The sequence below is a fragment of the Culex pipiens genome, chromosome 1, assembly GCF_016801865.2.
Source record: "Culex pipiens pallens isolate TS chromosome 1, TS_CPP_V2, whole genome shotgun sequence".
In the NCBI taxonomy this organism is placed as follows: domain Eukaryota; kingdom Metazoa; phylum Arthropoda; class Insecta; order Diptera; family Culicidae; genus Culex; species Culex pipiens.
Window position 1 is genome coordinate 69,361,499 of NC_068937.1, and position 19,884 is coordinate 69,381,382.

General features: G+C 38.4%; 2 protein-coding genes across 3 annotated transcripts in view; one reads left to right on the forward strand and one right to left on the reverse strand.

Moving 5' to 3' along the window:
- The window catches only part of LOC120426971 (innexin inx1), a 46,242-nt gene that overhangs the window by 17,820 nt on the left and 8,538 nt on the right, over window positions 1-19,884 (forward strand). For both annotated transcript variants that reach the window (XM_039591791.2, XM_039591792.2), the window contains exon 2: window positions 13,257-13,364. In XM_039591791.2, coding sequence (XP_039447725.1) covers window positions 13,257-13,364 — 108 coding nt within the window. The remainder of the gene's footprint in view (window positions 1-13,256; window positions 13,365-19,884) is intronic.
- Window positions 9,303-12,626, reverse strand: LOC120426963 (60S ribosomal export protein NMD3-like). Its single transcript, XM_052706150.1, has 2 exons — window positions 12,489-12,626; window positions 9,303-12,204 (listed from the first exon to the last, which is right to left on the reverse strand). Exons 1-2 carry the CDS (start codon window positions 12,624-12,626, stop codon window positions 11,713-11,715), a joined length of 630 nt encoding a protein of 209 aa, XP_052562110.1. The 3' UTR covers window positions 9,303-11,712.

The window sequence follows — 19,884 nt, forward strand, 5'->3', positions numbered from 1 at the left end:
ACACGCAGAAAAATTAAGCCTTATCAATTTGATAAATCACATTATCAACATTAATAAGTTTGAGTTATTGTTTTGATAACGTAGATTTATCGATTTGATAAATTTTAATTATCAAGACGATAATCTATATTGTTGTTTTGATAAATCAAATTATCGCTTAATTTTTTCGCATGCACGTTTCTTCCTGTCATCTAAAACATAAACAAAAACAACTGAGCGGGGAAGTGAGCTTGTTTCCACAAAAAGCCGCTGTATCCAGAGAATGTGGCCCCGGATCCCGTATAAAATCCAACGGATAAGTCGCAGCCGCACGGTTAACCAATCGCCCTCACCCTTTAGAACCGAAGTAACGCCGCTGGATCCCTTGAAGCGTCGGAAAAGGCATCCTTCAAACTTCCGGTAGCAACATCCTAGTCCGGGAACAACGTTTAAGTCCGGCAGCACCAGAACCGGAGCTAAGGAAAATGGCAACAGTCGCCCAGCAAGTAGGGAAGAGGCTGTCGTTTCCCATGGAGGCAGAAATTTATAGTGGTAAGTTTGCACTGCGATGAAAAAAGTATTTTTAGGCTGGTATAGTTCTAAGCATTGCTATTCTTTTTTCAGATGTGTCTCTCAGCTCATCCGATCTGCAGCTTGATCTGCAGCCTGGAAAGTTGAAACATCCCTTCGCAAACTGTGGAAGTGACCAGAAAACATCCGATGACCATTCACCTAGTACGGTGTACACAACGTTGCTGCTGAACCAGTGCAGGTACCCAGTCAAATCAATCCGAATTCTGAAACGGAATCTAATTAGAATCTTATTCAAATTCCGTTTCAAACGCAACAACCGGTTCGATCACGGAACCGGTTGTTGCGTTTGAAACGGAATTTGTATACGATTCTAATTAGATTCCGTTTCAGGATTCGGATTGATTTGACTGGGTAGAAGTTAACATAATTTTCGTGGTGTAAACTCACAATTGTAAATGTGAATTAATAAAAAAATGTAACGTGATTTGTTTGATTTTAATTTATATAACAAAATACAAAAGAACAACCTGCAAAACGACGATAAATAAAATTACTGATAAAAACGTTTATTGCTTCAATAAAATATTTTGTCAACGTGATTAATATTTTTATCGATTTGATAAATTTAGCTTTTGACGTTTCATAAATCACGTTTATCAATCGATAATTTATTTTGTCAAATTGATAAATAATTATTATCAAATTGATAAAGAAACTTATTAAATTTGATAAAATAAATTATTGGTTGCCAATCGATAATTTTATTTATCGAATTGATGGCAGAAATTTATTGAATTGATAAATCTTTTTTCTGCGTGTAACGGTTCAAACGGTTAGAAACAAGAGAGTTATCTACGTGCGTATGTATTGCGTGTACGTACACGAAAAAGATTGAGGTTAAATTTTGTACCCACCAGCAAAACAAATGGGGTGCTAGTGTGCGTGAGCTCGGGCTTAGATAACTCTAGAGAAGTCATGTTTCATAGTTTTCTTAGTTTCATATCAGAACTCATAGTTTTTGCTGATACGCCTCGAATGAAGTCAAGATGATCGAAATCCATAATAAAATAGAGATTTTATGAATAATTTTAGAAATAGCAAAAATACGATTTAAAATACATTAACGCAGAAAAATGTTTTGTAGAATTAGCCTGTACGAGGTTTGAAACAACAAAATTTTTGTTGAATATAATCAACGTCGATTTTGCGTTGAATCAAACCTTGATTTTCTAAGTTCCACAAAAGACTTTTGTTGTTTTGAAAAAGCTGCTTTGACGTTTAGCGTTGATTCAACAAAAATCATGATTTTCAAATCAACAAAACGTTTTGTTGATTCAAATATGCCTTATTTTTCTGCGTGTTTTTACCCAAAATGCTTAAACTTCAAAAGTTTGTAACATTTGAACCCCGGAGTTTAGGTAGTTGGTCCAGAAGACTTTTTTCATGTCTCGGCGAGATCTTTCGAAAAAAGTTGGTCCCGTTCGTGTACATCCTTGGACCAAATCCGCCCATTTTCCTTTCCTGTCAGTTCAGTATAGCAGGAGTGGGCTGTGAGTTCATTCTAGCAGCATTCTAGCAGGATTCTTACAAACCCGGTGGATTTCGCCGGCTCCTGCTAGAACCGGTTATTGCATTTGAGCTAGAATTCTCGAAGATTTTTTTTAGAAAATCTTGAAGGATTATGGCAGCTTTCTAGTAAGAATATTTTCGCTCTGTAAGATTTCTATAAGAATCCTGCGAGAACGCCGTGACTGGAGGGCTTTTGTTAATTTGAATATTATCCACCGGTGTCTACCGCGGTAAATGAAATACTTCATTTTGACATTTCCAGATACATTTTTGTGTAGCATGTTTTGTCACGCGGTGGGTGCGTTCAGTGCTGCCGTTGTTGCAGCACTTTGTGAACGCACCCCAGAAATGTCAGTTTGACAAATGGTCACCAGTGAACGTATCCCAGAAATGTCATCTTGACAACTGGATTTTGATGTTTTGTTTTCCAATCGGGGGTTTTGTTTGCGCCACCAGATTCGGTGAGTATTTTGAAATTCTTTTTTATATTTTCCTGAGTAGGTAAATGATGTGTCCTTCTCCACCCAGCGCTGAAGCGTCCTTGGTCGACTGGAGGAGAGCAGAGATGGTCCGGACTGGCCGGCCGAACATCTTTTCCGCCAGAGACTTGCCACCGAGGTCGCCGATTGGGATCAAGCGGTACACTTGCAAAAGCGTCTGCAGTGCTTCCTCAAGTGCCCAGCGTTGGAGTCGATTCGCGGTGTGCAGTGGATTTCCCTTCTTCGAGCGGAAGATGGACAGAAGCGGCTTGTGGTCAGTCTGCAGTGTAAAATGTCGTCCCAGAAGGTACCTGTAGAACTTCGTTACCGCATAGACTAACGCGAGCACTTCCTTTTCAGGTTGTCCGTAATTGCGCTCAGCGAGTGTGAGCGACCTTGACGCGTGATAAACTGCCTTGAGTCAGCCATCAGGGAACTGACGTAAAATGACGGCCCCGATGCCGGTGCTCGACGCGTCCGCTGCAACGATGATCGGCAGCTTAGGATCGAAGTCTGTTAGCAGCAGGCTTGACTGGAGCACCTTGAACTTCTCGAAAGCATCATGCTGGCACTCGGATGTCCAACGCCACTTAGTGGCCTTCTTGAGCAGCTGATCCATAGAGCGGCGTACCTCGTGAAGGTTGCGAATGAATCTTTCGTAGAAGTTCACCGCGCCTAAGAACGATCGCAGTTCGAACACGCTGGTTGGTGTGGGAATGGCGGCAATCGTCTTAAGATTCTCGGGATCGAGGCGGATGGTACCGAATTTGCAGCTGGAAAAACTGCGCTTCTCGCCCTTGGCGTGGAACCCGTAATCCTTGGGACGATGGAGCAACTGCTTGAGTGAAACTGCGTGCGATTTCCGGTCTGGTCCAAACACGATGACGTCATCCATGAACGAGCGTACACCACAATTTTTAAACATTTTTGCGTGCCCATCGTACCAGACAAGGCAATGAATAACAATCTTCCGATTTGTGACCCTCTTGGTGTGCGACCCGGGACAGGCTAGTTGGTCGATATTTTGCGATTCGGTACGGAGGAACTTTCAAGAAAAAGTTGAGTTTTTTCAAACTTTTAATGTAAAAAATATATATTATATTTCTATTTTTAAACTTTCTTTTGTAGTTTTTAAATGTTTGTACTCATCCCTTTATCCCTTTGATCGATATGTCAAATGGACATAAAGTTCCAAGTTTTTTTTGCTGTTTCTACATAATTACCGTTATCTGTGGCGAATTGGAACAGCTGTTTAGCCAGGTTCTTGCTCTATCTTTTGATATTTTTTTATTTATTTCGGTTAGAACAGATACAGATCAATTAGTTAGAACTTCGATTTTCTAATTTATAGACTTTAATGATTTAAAAACTGCAGTCCCTATTCAGACTGTAGTCCCGATTCACCAAATTTACGATACTAAAAAAAAACTTCAGTTTGACAGAAGATTGTGTAGCAATTTTTTAAAACCAGTTTTTTAACGAGTAAAATAACCGTCTTTGGCATCGTTTGGCTGAAAATGTAATTTGTCATTCCCTAGAAATGTTTATTGTTGTTGCTGTCTCAAAACAAGGATCTATTTTTATGAGACAGAAAACAACACAGCTAAAAAAGTAGTAATTCAGCTGCGTGTAAAAGGCCTGGGTGTAAAATAAATTTTGCATTATTTTGTGAAATTCTGTGTAATATTACACCCTGAAATATGTAACCCATCAGTATGGAAAACCTACTTGGTCGAAATGTCAAGCTCATATATACGTTTATCCTCTCCATTTTACATCGGTCTGATGGCCAAGCGGGCTAAGGCGCCAGTCCTCACTGTTGGTGCTGGGTTTGAATCCCGTCGGTTGCAACTTTTTTTTTGTGTTTACAAAAATTGTACATGCATTGTGTAATATTAAGTGTTTATTTTGACGAAGGTGATGTGCATGCTTTTGCATGCGATTTTACCATCGGATTTTTTGCTGTGAAAAAAAAACAGAAAAAAACTAAAAGAAAAAAACTAAAAGAAAAAAAAAACAAGAACAGAACATAAAACAAAGAAAATAAAACAAGAAAAAAAAAAACAAAAAATAGATAACAAAAATGCACAGAAAACAAAAAAAAAAACATCAAACAAAAACCAAAAACAAAAATCGAAAATTACAGTTAAAAAAACAGAAAACAAAAAAACCCAATAACAAAAACCAAAAAAAAAAACAGGAAACAGAAAACAAAATCAAAAAGCAAAGAAACAAAAAAAGAAAGGAAACAAAGAAACATGAAAACAAAAATAAAAAACAGCAAACAGAAAAAAAAAACAAAACTAAATTACAAAGAAAGAAAAAAGAGAAAGCAATGAAACATAAAACATAAATAAAAAAAAAACAGAAATAAAAAAAAAACAAAATTAAAAAGCAGAAAACAAAGACAAAAAGAAAACAAACAAAATTGAACAGAAATAAAAAAACAATAAAACGAGAAACAAAAAATAGGTAACATGAAAAGCGAAAACCAAAACAGAAAATAATAAAACAGTAAAAAGAAAACGAAAAAAAAACGAAAAAAAGAAAACAAATAAACAGAAAATTGAAAACAAAAAAACAGAAACATGAAAACAAAAAAAACAGGAAACAAAAAAAAACGAGAAAGGAAACATAATAAGCAAAAACCAAAACAGAAAACAATAAAGTACAGTAGAAAGAAAACGAAAAAACAGAAAAATTTGAACAAAAACAAAAAACAGAAAATTTAAAAACAAAAAACTGGAAACAAAAAAACGAGAAATAGAAAACATAACCAAAACAAAACAAACAAAGCAGAAAACAATAAAATCGACAAACTTCCTACGTATGATGGGTATCCCTCCTTGTGCCATGACCCCGTGCAAGTGCATTTTTTAACTGTGAAAAATAAAATTATATTCTGACCTCGATTCTGACACATTTTGTAACGATTTACAGCAAGTAGTTTAAATATATATTTTTAATCACTAATTGCATATTTGAGCAGTTCTCTAGGATTTCGGTCATTCGATTTTTTTTTGTATTTTTTAATCCGGCTGAAACTTTTTTGGTGCCTTCGGTATGCCCAAAGAAGCCATTTTGCATCATTAGTATGTCCATATAATTTTCCATACAAATTTGGCAGCTGTCCATACAAAAATGATGTATGAAAATTCAAAAATCTGTATCTTTTGAAGGAATTTTTTGATCGATTTGGTGTCTTCGGCAAAGTTGTAGGTATGGATACGGACTACACTGGAAAAAAATGATACACGGTAAAAAAAAATTGGTGATTTTTTTATTTAACTTTTTATCACTAAAACTTGATTTGCAAAAAACACTATTTTTATTTTTTTTTTTATTTTTTTATATGTTGTAGAGGACTGCCGATCCCGATGATGCTATGAGACGCGGGTTCAATTCCCGCCTTATCCACTGAGCTTCTATCGGATGGTGAAGTAAAACGTCGGTCCCGGTTTCTCCTGTCTCGTCAGAGGCGCTGGAGCAGAAATCCCACGTTAGAGGAAGGCCATGCCCCGTGGGGCGTAGTGCCAATAGTTTCGTTTTGTTGTAGAGGACATAAAATGCGAACTTTTCAGAAATTTTCAGGTTGTGCAAAAAATCATTGAGCGAGTTATGAATTTTTGAATCAATACTGATTTTTTCAAAAACTCGAAATATTGGTCGCAAAAATTTTTCAACTTAATTTTTCGATGTAAAATCAGATTCTACCGTCTTCAAAATACTTCAGATCAACATTAGAGGACTCAACCGAATGGAAAAACTCGACTCTCTGTGCGTTTACCTGCACAACATGAATGCCAGCATAGACGTCATCGTTATAGGAGAAACGTGGATTAAACAAGGCAGATCGCAGTACTACAACATCCCCGGCTACCACAGCGCTTTTTCCTGCCGCAAAACCTCAGCTGGTGGTTTGGCGATCTTCGTACGGAACGATCTCAACTTTGAAGCTAAGACTAACGTCGCTGATGGAGGATTCCACCACATTTCCGTAAAGGTTGACAAAAGCCCGTCCTCGGTATTCGTCCACGGTCTGTACCGCCCACCTAGTGACGACACATCGCGATTGTTTTCGGCGATTGAGGAAATTCTTGCCAATTCGGATCCTGCGTCCCCATGCTTCATAGTCGGTGATGTCAATGTACCTGTAAACCAGCCTCATAATGTGAACGTACGAAGATACAACCAGTTGCTGAACGCCTTCAGCGCGACAGTTTCCAACACGATCATCACCAGACCGATTAGCAACAACCTTCTTGATCACGTGGTGTGCAGTATTGCTGACTCAACTCGTGTTTCTAACTACACCATGCCATGCGAACTCAGTGATCATAGCTACGTTTTAACTGTTTTCAAGTTGAAAGCTGACCACCAACGTAAAGTTTTAACTAAAACCTGGGTGAACTATGCTTTGGTAGATGCTGAGTTTCAACGGTTTCTGGAGAATTTTAACCAGAACTCGCTTCCAGTTGATGAGTGTCTACAATCTATAACCGGTACCTACTCCCAGCTGATTCAAGCAAACTCCAGAACAAGAACGGTTGAAGTTAAGGTGAAAAACGACTGCTGCCCATGGTATAACTTCGACATCTGGAAACTCGGCAACATCAGAGACAGTATTCTGAAAAGATGGAAACGCAACCGGCAGGACCAACACTTGAGTGAACTTCTAGCACGTGCAAACTACAACCTGTCTGAAGCGAAAAAAAGAGCGAAGAAACAGTACCACACAAAGCTGTTTAACAACGGGAATGCGAAGCTTCTTTGGGGACGTATCAACGAGCTGATGGGTGGTAAGTCGAGAACAAACTCTGCCCCTTCCCTTGAAGTGAACCAGAACATCGAACATGATCCTGTTACTGTTGCCAACTTATTCAACGATCACTTTGTGTCGGTGGGAGATAACCTTGCCAGTCAGCTCACATCGGATGGCAACATCAACCGTTTCAACACCATGAAACGCTCGAACATATCTATATTCCTCCGACCCGCAAGCATACTTGAAATCTCCAACCTGATTCACGAACTCGACACGAAGAAAGCTTCCGGTTATGATGGATTTCCGGTGTCCGCGCTCAAAAAACATCGAAATCTTCTCTCTGCCATCATTTGCAACTGTTTCAACCAATGTGTTAGTCTAGGAACATACCCACCCTGCCTTAAAAAAGCAGTAGTACACCCAATTTACAAAAACGGAAACCCGAGGGACCCTACCAACTACCGACCAATCTCCGTGTTACCTGTGATCAACAAAGTCTTTGAAAAACTGATCTATGCTCGTCTGAGCAACTTCCTGGTTGCCACAGAACGGTTCTACGCCCACCAATTTGGTTTCCGAAAAGGATCTTCAACGGAAATCGCTGTACTCGAGATGATAGATGAAATCACCAAGAAGCTGGACCAGAAAATGTCCGCAGGAACAATATTTCTGGATCTCTCCAAGGCGTTTGACACCATCAACCATGAGATGCTATTGAGGAAGTTAGAAGTGTACGGCATTCAGGGCTTGCCAAACGCTCTCCTACGTAGCTATTTATCGGACCGGCGACAACAAGTGACAGTCTCAGGAGTACGCGGAAACAGTAAGTTTGTACGTTGTGGGGTGCCCCAAGGAAGTGCCCTAGGACCTCTTCTGTTTCTCCTTTACGTAAACGACCTGCCAAATCTTGTGCTGAGAGGGAAACCTCGTCTGTTTGCCGACGATACCGCCATATCGTACTATGGATCGTCTCCAAACCAAGTGACTGAATTTATGCGTGAAGACATGGAACTTGTAATGAATTATCTAGATAACAATCTCCTCTCGCTTAACCTAGGGAAAACCAAGCTAATGCATTTTAGGTATCCTAAACATGTCCTACCGCCACATCCAGCCCTAACTGTTCGGAACCAAACTATCGAAGAAGTGACTAGTTACAAGTACCTAGGCGTCCATATAGACAATCGTTTGTGTTGGGACGTCCAAACAAGAGAAATTGTGTCTAAATGTGCGTCTCTTTGTGGTATTTTAAGGAAACTCTCAACAACAGTCCCTCAACATGTCCTCTTAAAAATGTATCTAGCTTTCATACACAGTCGATACCAATACGCTGTAGCAGTCTGGGGAGGATGCAGCAAAACGCACCTTAGTGACTTGCAAGTCCAACAGAATAGATGTTTAAAAGCTATTTTCAAGTTACCTTTTCTGCACCCTACGCGTGAACTGTACCTGATGCGCCAACACACTGTACTACCAATTAGAGGTATCTTTATGCACCGTATTGCAGTAATTATGTACAGAACACTAAACAATGTAAACTTACACCACAACTTTGAATTCAGAACAGCAATCCATCAGCACTATACACGACAAGCACACCACCTCAGAAGATCGGATTTTAGAACGGAAACAGGAAGAAGACGCTTTGTAGTAGCAGGACCAACCGTTTACAATTCTCTCCCAGATGAAATCAAGCAATCACGATCTCTAAGCGAAGTCAAAAGTAAGCTTACTGCTTACATTAGAAGTAATATTAATAATTATCTTTTGCATTGAATTACCAGTAATGTGTTACCAGTAACTAAGATTACAACCCTTTAAAGGAACAACTCTGTTCATTAGGGAAGTAATTGCGGAACGAAATGAATGATGAAATATACGTTATTATTATTATTATTAGATAAAAAAAAAAAAAAAAAAAAAAAACAAATAAAAAAAAAAATAAAAAAAAAATAAAATAAAAAAAATTTGCAATCAAAAAGTACTTTAGTGAAATTTCGATAAAGTGCACCGTTTTCATGTTAATACCATTTTTAGATGACTTTTTTGAAAATAGTCGCAGTTTTTCATTTTTTTTAAATTAGTGCACATGTTTGCCCACCTTTTAAAAAAATATTTTTGAAAAGCTGAGAAAATTCTCTATATTTTGCTTCTTCAGACTTTGTTGATACGACCTTTAGTTGCTGAGATATAGAGTTATCTAAGCCCGCTCTCACGCACACTAGCACGCCATTTGTTTTGCTGGCTGGTACAAAATTTAACCTCAATCTTTTTCGTGTACGTACACGCAATACATGCGCGCGTAGATAACTCTATTGCAATGCAAAGGTTTAAAAGAAGGAAAATTGATGTTTTCTAAGTCTAACCCAAACAGCCCACAATTTTTCAATGTTGATATCTCAGCAATTAATGGTTCGATTTTCAATGTTAAAATATGAAACATTTGTGAAATTTTCTGATCTTTTTGAAAACAATATTTTCAAAATTTTCAAATCAAGACTAACATTTAAAAAGGGAGTAATATTGAATGTTTAGCCTTTTTGAAGCAGAATATAGAGAATTTTCTCAGCTTTTCAAAAATATTTTTTTCAAAAGTGGGCAAACATGTGCACTAATTTAAAAAAATTAAAAACAGCGACTATTTTCAAAAAAGTCATCTAAAAATGGATTTAACATGAAAACGGTGCACTTTATCGAAATTTCACTAAAGTACTTTTTGATTGCAAATTTGATTTCACATCGAAAAATGAAGTTGAAAAATTTTTGCGACCAATATTTCGAGTTTTTGAAAAAATCAGTATTGATTCAAAAATTTATAACTCGGTCAATGATTTTTTGCACAACCTGCAAATTTCTGAAAAGTTGGCATTTTATGTCCTCTAAAACATATCAAAAAATAAAAAAAAATAAAAATAGTGTTTTTTTGCAAATCAAGTTTTAGTGATAAAAAGTTAAATAAAAAAATCACCAAATTTGTTTTACCGTGTATCATTTTTTTCCAGTGTCCATACCTACAACTTTGCCGAAGACACCAAATCGATCAAAAAATTCCTTCAAAAGATACAGATTTTTGAATTTTCATACATCATTTTTGTATGGACAGCTGCTAAATTTGTATGGAAAATTATACGGACAAACTAATGATGCAAAATGGCTTCTTTGGGCATACCGATGGCACCAAAAAAGTTTCAGCCGGATTAAAAAATACAAAAATTAAAATTGAAGAAAAAAGACCGATTTCGTAGAGAATTGCTCATTTAAAAAAAAATGAAAAGGTGACCGGAAAATTTTGAAAATCGCACATTAGCAAGAGGTTGTAGAATTAGCCTCAGACTGAAAATAAAAACATTAACAAATCATTATAAATGCAAATAAGAATACTAGAAAGATTCTAGTACAAAAACAAACATGAGAATTAGGTTTTTTTTGTAGAACAAAAAATCTCAAAATGAAATTTTCCAAAAAAGTGTCCACATGAATTATTGATGGGCCCTGGTCGAGGCCAGACGTGCATCCGCTCTAACTCTTCTTTTAGAGTGCACTCAAAGAGCTTTTGAGAAGTTCTTCTTGAGAGCTTATGAGCACAGTCACATGAAAATCTAATCTAATCTAATCAGACCCTAGCGCAGCCAATCTTTCGAAGGGATCCTGGAGAGTGCCTTAGGTTAGATGACGCCTAGCACTCTTCTTGTCATTTATTAACATTCGTAGTGCGCCATTGCATCAGAATGCATTGAAACATCACAAGCGTTAAACCGGCCAGGCCTACTGCGTAAAGCCGTATCGCAGAGATGACTCGTAGTTGGTTTGAGTTTGAGCACTGAGTGTTCGAACAACAACACAATTCTGAATCGACAGGGGAGGAAGAAGCGTGGGGACACACCACCATACGCTCCGATATTTTTGGTTGTATTCGTTGGGAGCACCATGCTAAGAAGGTTTGGTACTCCGGGACCCTCTGGGATGGGACATTGTATTTCCACGAATGCCCTGGACACTATTTGCCGTGGTTATAGCGCCACAACTCGCTCTGAGCACAGTCACATGAAAATATACCTAAAGTCGGGTTTTCCAATGAACCAATGTTTTCTACACATTATTCAAGCATAACATTACTTTAAACGTAAATGCCAACTAGAACAAGCTGGGTGCCGTTAAGAAGAGCTCTTAGTGATGATGCATGTCTGGTCGAGGCTTCCGATAATCGAGTCTGGACTATACTTATATACGATCCTGTTTCCCGTTACTAAACCCAAGTAGAAAGTACTTTTGCTGTTTCAATATAAAAAAAGAACGCAAAAAAAGCTATTGTTAGTTTTGACCACTCATTTATTTTTAATTTTCGTTAATAACAACATGAAAAATTTCATTTAATTCACCTCAAAGTTATCTGCGAGTAGTTGATGACTCCGTTTGATAAGGATACCCCAGGTTCATTTGGGGAGGATCGTCAAAACTGAGTCGAACCTTGTGAACCTGTTTGATGTACTCACGACGCAAGTTCGACAACTTGCTATGTGGTTGTTTAACACTAACTGTATCTCGGAGAGCTTGACCATATTGGGCGACCGTCAGCAACAGATCGTCGAGCAACTCCTCCAGGGTGATGCGCGGCACCGACGGGTCGGCCATATCGTTGACGTCCACCGGCACAGACTGCTGCCTGGCGGCGTCCTTGAAGATGTCGACGTTCTGTCGCATTTCCGGATCCTCCTCGAGGTCCTCGAGGAACTCGTTGCAGTCCTCCTTAATGTCCGTGTCCAACGCGTCCTCCTCGGTGAGGTGCTTGAGCTTCCAGTTGCGGCACTGTCTGCGCAGGGATTTGTCGTAGTAATTTTTGAACAGCAGCAGCTCCGGAATCGCGTCCTGCTTGAGTTTCTAAAAGTTGCCGTTGTTGATGTTAGCCTAGGCCAGGTCGTACCCGAGTTCGGAATCCCCCACTTTGAAGAAGTGACCCAGGTGGGACCGGGTGTGGATCGTGTTCTCGTTGATGCCCAGTTCGGACGCTTTCACGGCCCCGGCGGGCGAACTTTTTCATCCATGACCTCGCCGTGCACGGTCAGCTTTACTTGCTTAATACACTTCGAATGCGGTTCCGTCCAGTTAAACCACACATCCATAAGCTTCACCTCTTTCAACCGTTAGAACAGCTTCAGATAAACCGACAGAAGTTCCTTCGGCTCCAGACTGTACTGGTCCCACTCGCTCGGAGGAATCAGGAAACGCTCGCAGTTCCGGCAGAAGAACACAATCGCTTTACACGATTTCCACACTCGTAGCACAAACTGAAAGAAAAACATTCTTCTATTAACATTAAATACTGCATTCACTTTTAAATTGTTTTCCAGCACCAACCATCGCATCGAGTTTATTCGTCATCAGAAGGCTGAAGCCAAGCATGAGTTCGCTCCTATTAGAAAATATACCCGGCGGGAGCAGTTTAAAATAAACACCATTTTCCTTGACCTTTTCAATGAAAATCATTAACACAAAACTTTGGTGCACTTGAACACCGACGAAAAATAAAAACAAACAACTGTCAAAATTCAAAATCCACCGCTTTGGTGAGTCGCTGCACCAAGCTTTTTGTGTGGTGAGCCTGGTCAATGTTTTGGTGGAATTTCAGCAGAGAAATGTTTCATTTGAAATATTCTGAAATGTGTCATGCGACACCCGCGCGTCGCATGAAGTATTTCAAGGAAATCCACCGCGGTTAACCGCACTCAAATTAACAAAAGCCCTTGGGAATTTGCTTGTTGTCCACGCTCCATACCAAAAAGATTTTATTTGTATGAAAATTGTCCACGATAAGGGGTTGTTGACATTTCCAAAAAAGTGTCCACGTTATTTATGGATGGTCCAATTAAACTTCTACAAAAAATATAATTGAAATGCCTTTTAAATAACTTATACCATTTGATCTTCAATAGGTTGGACGCGAAGTAGCCCATCCAGGCGTTGCCAATGATTTCAATGATGAGGATGCTAAAAAATACTACACATATTACCAGTGGGTTTGCTTTGTTTTGTTCTTCCAGGTAATTACATAAGTTGATAAGTCTAGAAGCAAAGGCAGGAAGCATAATGGTTTCCCCCTAAGTATGGACGAATGATCATGATTGTTCAATACTCGCAAAAATGAGTTCGCGTGACCGTAAACAAAGATTATGCCAAGAAAAATCTGTTCAACTTTCATGGTGCAACGTTCAAAACAAAACAATAAAAGTTGAACAGTTTCTTCCTGGCAGTGCGTGGCCGAATGGTTACGCTGTCCGCTTTGTAAGCGGATGATTCTGAGTTCGATTTCCATCTGCTCCAACCTTCCATCGGATGAGGAAGTAAAATGTCGGTCCCTGCCTTGGTTGTTGTTAGGCCGTTAAGTCATTCCAGGTGTAGGAGTCGTCTCCATGCCATAAGTGAGCAGTTCTCTAGGATTTCGGTCATTCGATTTTTTTTGTATTTTTTAATCCGACTGAAACTTTTTTGGTGCCTTCGGTATGCCCAAAGAAGCCATTTTGCATCATTAGTTTGTCCATATAATTTTCCATACAAATTTGGCAGCTGTCCATACAAAAATGATGTATGAAAATTCAAAAATCTGTATCTTTTGAAGGAATTTTTTGATCGATTTGGTGTCTTCGGCAAAGTTGTAGGTATGGATACGGACTACACTGGAAAAAAATAATACACGGTAAAAAAAATTTGGTGATTTTTTTATTTAACTTTTTGTCACTAAAACTTGATTTACAAAAAAACACTATTTTTAATTTTTTTTATTTTTTGATATGTTTTAGAGGACATAAAATGCCAACTTTTCAGAAATTTCCAGGTTGTGCAAAAAATCATTGACCGAGTTATGAATTTTTTAATCAATACTGATTTTTTCAAAAAATCGAAATTTTGGTCGTAAAAATTTTTCAACTTCATTTTTCGATGTAAAATCAAATTTGCAATCAAAAAGTACTTTAGTGAAATTTTGATAAAGTGCACCGTTTTCAAGTTATAGCCATATTTAAGTGACTTTTTTGAAAATAGTCGCAGTTTTTCATTTTTTAAAATTAGTGCACATGTTTGCCCAGTTTTGAAAAAAATATTTTTGAAAAGCTGAGAAAATTCTCTATATTTTGCTTATTCGGACTTTGTTGATACGACCTTTAGTTGCTGAGATATTGCAATGCAAAGGTTTAAAAACAGGAAAATTGATGATTTCTAAGTCTCACCCAAACAACCCACCATTTTCTATCGTCAATATCTCAGCAACTAATGGTCCGATTTTCAATGTTAATATATGAAACATTTGTGAAATTTTCCGATCTTTTCGAAAAAAATATTTTCAAAATTTTCAAATCAAGACTAACATTTCAAAAAGGCCAAACATTCAATATTACGCCCTTTTAAAATGTTAGTCTTGATTTGAAAATTCCAAAAATATTTTTTTCGAAAAGATCGGAAAATTTCACAATTGTTTCATATATTAACATTGAAAATCGGACCATTAGTTGCTGAGATATTGACGATAGAAAATGGTGGGTTGTTTGGGTGAAACTTAGAAAACATCAATTTTCCTGTTTTTAAACCTTTGCATTGCAATATCTCAGCAACTAAAGGTCGTATCAACAAAGTCCGAATAAGCAAAATATAGAGAATTTTCTCAGCTTTTCAAAAATATTTTTTTCAAAACTGGGCAAACATGTGCACTAATTTAAAAAAATGAAAAACTGCGACTATTTTCAAAAAAGTCACTTAAATATGGCTATAACTTGAAAACGGTGCACTTTATCAAAATTTCACTAAAGTACTTTTTGATTGCAAATTTGATTTTACATCGAAAAATGAAGTTGAAAAATTTTTACGACCAAAATTTCGATTTTTTGAAAAAATCAGTATTGATTAAAAAATTCATAACTCGGTCAATGATTTTTTGCACAACCTGGAAATTTCTGAAAAGTTGGCATTTTATGTCCTCTAAAACATATCAAAAAATAAAAAAAATTAAAAATAGTGTTTTTTTGTAAATCAAGTTTTAGTGATAAAAAGTTAAATAAAAAAATCACCAAATTTTTTTTACCGTGTATTATTTTTTTCCAGTGTAGTCCGTATCCATACCTACAACTTTGCCGAAGACACCAAATCGATCAAAAAATTCCTTCAAAAGATACAGATTTTTGAATTTTCATACATCATTTTTGTATGGACAGCTGCCAAATTTGTATGGAAAATTATATGGACAAACTAATGATGCAAAATGGCTTCTTTGGGCATACCGAAGGCACCAAAAAAGTTTCAGTCGGATTAAAAAATACAAAAATTAAAATTGAAGAAAAAAGACCGATTTCGTAGAGAATTGCTCAAGTACAAAAAAACAACACATCAAACCAAGCCTACTCCGGTGGAATCGCTGGCGGCGGTTGGACTCGCAATCCAAAGGTCGTCAGTTCAAACACTGGGGTGGAAGGTTTCTTGGAGCAGAAAGAGGTTTGGGTGCTCTCCCCATTCAAGCCTTCGGACTCCTAAGTTCTAATCTAATCTAATCTAATCAGACCCTAGCGCAGCCAATCTTTCGAAGGGATCCTGGAGAGTGCCTTAGGTTAGATGACGCCTAGCACTCTTCTTGTCATTTATTAACATTTGTAGTGCGCCATTGCATCGGAATGCATTGAAACATCACAAGCGTTAAACCGGCCAGGCCTACTGCGTAAAACCGTATCGCAGAGATGAATCGTAATTGGGTTGAGTTTGAGCACTGAGTGTTCGAACAACAACACAATTCTGAATCGACAGGGGAGGAAGAAGCGTGGGGACACACCACCATACGCTCCGATATTTTTGGTTGTATTCGTTGGGAGCACCATGCTAAGAAGGTTTGGTACTCCGGGACCCTCTGGGATGGGACATTGTCGCTTGAAAAATAATTCTTGAATGAATTTTCTGTTATGTTTTCGTTAATGTTAATGCCTTTTAGCATTATTTTTATTCATTTGGAATTATACAGAAGTGAATTTTATATTTAAACGAGGTTAACATTTATTTTCTTTCAAGATTTTTGAGCCTTTTTCATTGCTAATTCAAATGTTTTCAGCCGCGACGGTGGCGCCGCCAAGCGTATCCTGCACACTCTAATTTCTTTGATGCAAGATTGTATGCAACGCATTTTTTTTAGTGCAACAGTGTTAACACACAAGTTAGAGCTTAGATCACAGAGAACAGATGTACATCTAAGCTCTAACTTGTGTGTAAACACTGTTGCACTAAAAAAATGCGTTGCATACAATCTTGCATCAAAGAAATTAGAGTGTGCAGGATACGCTTGGCGGCGCCACCGTCGCGGCTGAGAACATTTGAATTAACAATGAAAAAGGCTCAAAAATCTTGAAAGAAAATAAATGTTAACCTCGTTTAAATATAAAATTCACTTCTGTATAATTCCAAATGAATAAAAATAATGCTAAAAGGCATTAACATTAACGAAAACATAACAGAAAATTCATTCAAGAATTATTTTTCAAGCGACAACTTAAAATAGTACCTTTAAACATGTTATGTCCGATTTCGTTTTGTTTACCTTCTTTGGCGCGTAAAATTGCAACCCTCTGATGAAGGACAGTCAGACATTGGTCTTATGTCGTTCGTACGGAATGTTTTATGCAGTGATTAGATGGTCCAACGTTCTGCTACTGTCCGCCATCATGATTTTGGAAGTGGCGCTATCTAGGCGGATGGTGCACACCCTAGCTCTTTTCAACGTATTTTGGTTTGAATTTTTACACACGTTTTTCAATGCTGTATGTTCAATGATATACATCTGTTCTCTGTGGTATGAAGGCTGTCGACGTGTCGATTTTAACTAATTTCGGGCCGCTGAACCCGAATATAACCATGAATATCGGTCATGGCGACCCAGGAGCGTGTAATCCATGATGGCGTCCAATATGGCGAAGAGAAAATCTTCAAGTATTTTTAAACAACATGTAACAGGCTTGTGACCGATCAAATTTAACTAATTGGGGGTCGCTGAACCCGAATATGACCATGAAAATCGGTCACGGCGACCCAGAAGCGTGTAACCCAAGATGGCATCCAATATGGCGAAGAGAAAATCTTCAAGTATTTTTAAACAAGATGTAACAGGCTTGTAACCGATCAAATTTAACTAATTTGGGGTCACTTAACCCGAACATGACCATGAATATCGGTCGCGGTGACCCAGGAGCGTGTAATCCAAGATGGCGTCCAATATGGCGAAGAGAAAATCTTCAAGTATTTTTAAACAAGATGTAACAGGCTTGTGACCGATCAAATTTAACAAATTTGGGGTCGCTGAACCCGAATATGACCATGAACATCGGTCGCGGTGACCCAGGAGCGTGTAATCCAAGATGGCGTCCAATATGGCGAAGAGAAAATCTTCAAGTATTTATAAATAACATGTAACAGGCTTGTGACCGATCAAATTTAACTAATTGGGGGTCGCAGAACCCGAATATGAACATGAAAATCGGTCACGGTGACCCAGAAGCGTGTAACCCAAGATGGCGTCCAATATGGCGAAGAGAAAATCTTCAAGTATTTTTAAACAAGATGTAACAGGCTTGAAACCGATCAAATTTAACTAATTTGGGGTCACTGAACCCGAACATGACCATGAATATCGGTCGCGGTGACCCAGGAGCGTTTAATCCAAGATGGCGTCCAATATGGCGAAGAGAGAATCTTCAAGTATTTTTAAACAAGATGTAACAGGCTTGTAACCGATCAAATTTAATTAATTTGGGGTCGCTGAACCCGAATATGACCATGAATATCGGTCGCGAAGACCCAGGAGCGTGTAATTCAAGATGGCGTCTAATATGGCGAAGAGAAAATCTTCAAGTATTTTTAAACAATATGTAACAGGCTTGTGACCGATCAAATTTAACTAATTTGGGGTCGCTTAACCCGAATATGACCATAAAAATCGGCGACCCAGGAGCGTGTAATCCAAGATGGCGTCCAATATGGCGAAGAAAAATTCTTCAAGTATTTTTAAACAAGATGTAACAGGCTTGTGACCGATCAAATTTTACTAATTTGGGGTCGCTGAACCCGAACATGACCATGAATATCGGTCGCGGTGACCCAGGAGCGTGTAATCCAAGATGGCGTCCTATATGGCGAAGAGAGAATCTTCAAGTATTTTTAAACAATATGTAACAGGCTTGTGACCGATCAAATTTAACTAATTTGGGGTCGCTTAACCCGAATATGACCATAAAAATCGGCGACCCAAAAGCGTGTAATCCAAGATGGCGTCCAATATGGCGAAGAGAAAATCTTCAAGTATTTTTAAACAAGATGTAACAGGCTTGTGACCGATCACATTTAACTAATTGGGGGTCGCTTAACCCGAATATGACTATGAAAATCGGTCACGGTGACCCAGAAGCGTGTAACCCAAGATGGCGTCCAATATGGCGAAGAGAAAATCTTCAAGTATTTTTAAACAAGATGTAACAGGCTTGTTACCGATCAAATTTAACTAATTTGGGGTCTCTTAACCCGAATATGATCATAAAAATCGGCGACCCAAAAGCGTGTAATCCAAGATGGCGTCCAATATGGCGAAGAAAAAATCTTCAAGTATTTTTAAACAAGATGTAACAGGCTTGTGACCGATCAAATTTAACTAATTTGGGGTCGCTAAACCCGAACATGACCATGAATATCGGTCGCGGTGACCCAGGAGTGCGCCATCTTGGATTTCACGCTCCTGGGTCACCGCGACCGATATTCATGGTCATATTCGGGTTCAGCGACCCCAAATTAGTTAAATTTGATCGGTTACAAGCCTGTTACATCTTATTTAAAAATACTTGAAGATTTTCTCTTCGCCATCTTGGATTACACGCTCCTGGGTCACCGCGACCGATATTCATGGTCATGTTCGGGTTCAGCGACCCCAAATTAGTTAAATTTGATCGGTCACAAGCCTGTTACATGTTGTTTAAAAATACTTGAAGATTCTCCTTTCGCCATATAGGACGCCATCTTGGATTACACGCTCCTGGGTCGCCGTGACTGATTTTCATGGTCATATTCGGGTTCAGCGACCCCCAATTAGTTAAATTTGATCGGTCACAAGCCTGTTACATGTTGTTTAAAAATACTTGAAGATTTTCTCTTCGCCATATTGGACGCCATCTTGGATTACACGCTTCTGGATCACCGTGACCAATTTTCATGGTCATATTCGGGTTCAGCAACCCCAAATTAGTAAAATTTGATCGGTCACAAGGCTGTTACATGTTGTTTAAAAATACTTGAAGATTCTCTCTTCGCCATATTTGACGCCATCTTGGATTACACGCTCCTGGGTCGCCGTGACCGATTTTCATGGTCATATTCGGGTTCAGCGACCCCCAATTAGTTAAATTTGATCGGTCACAAGCCTGTTACATCTTGTTTAAAAATACTTGAAGATTTTCTCTTCGCCATATAGGACGCCATCTTAGATTACACGCTCCTGGGTCACCGAGACCGATGTTCATGGTCATGTTCGGGTTCAGTGACCCCAAATTAGTT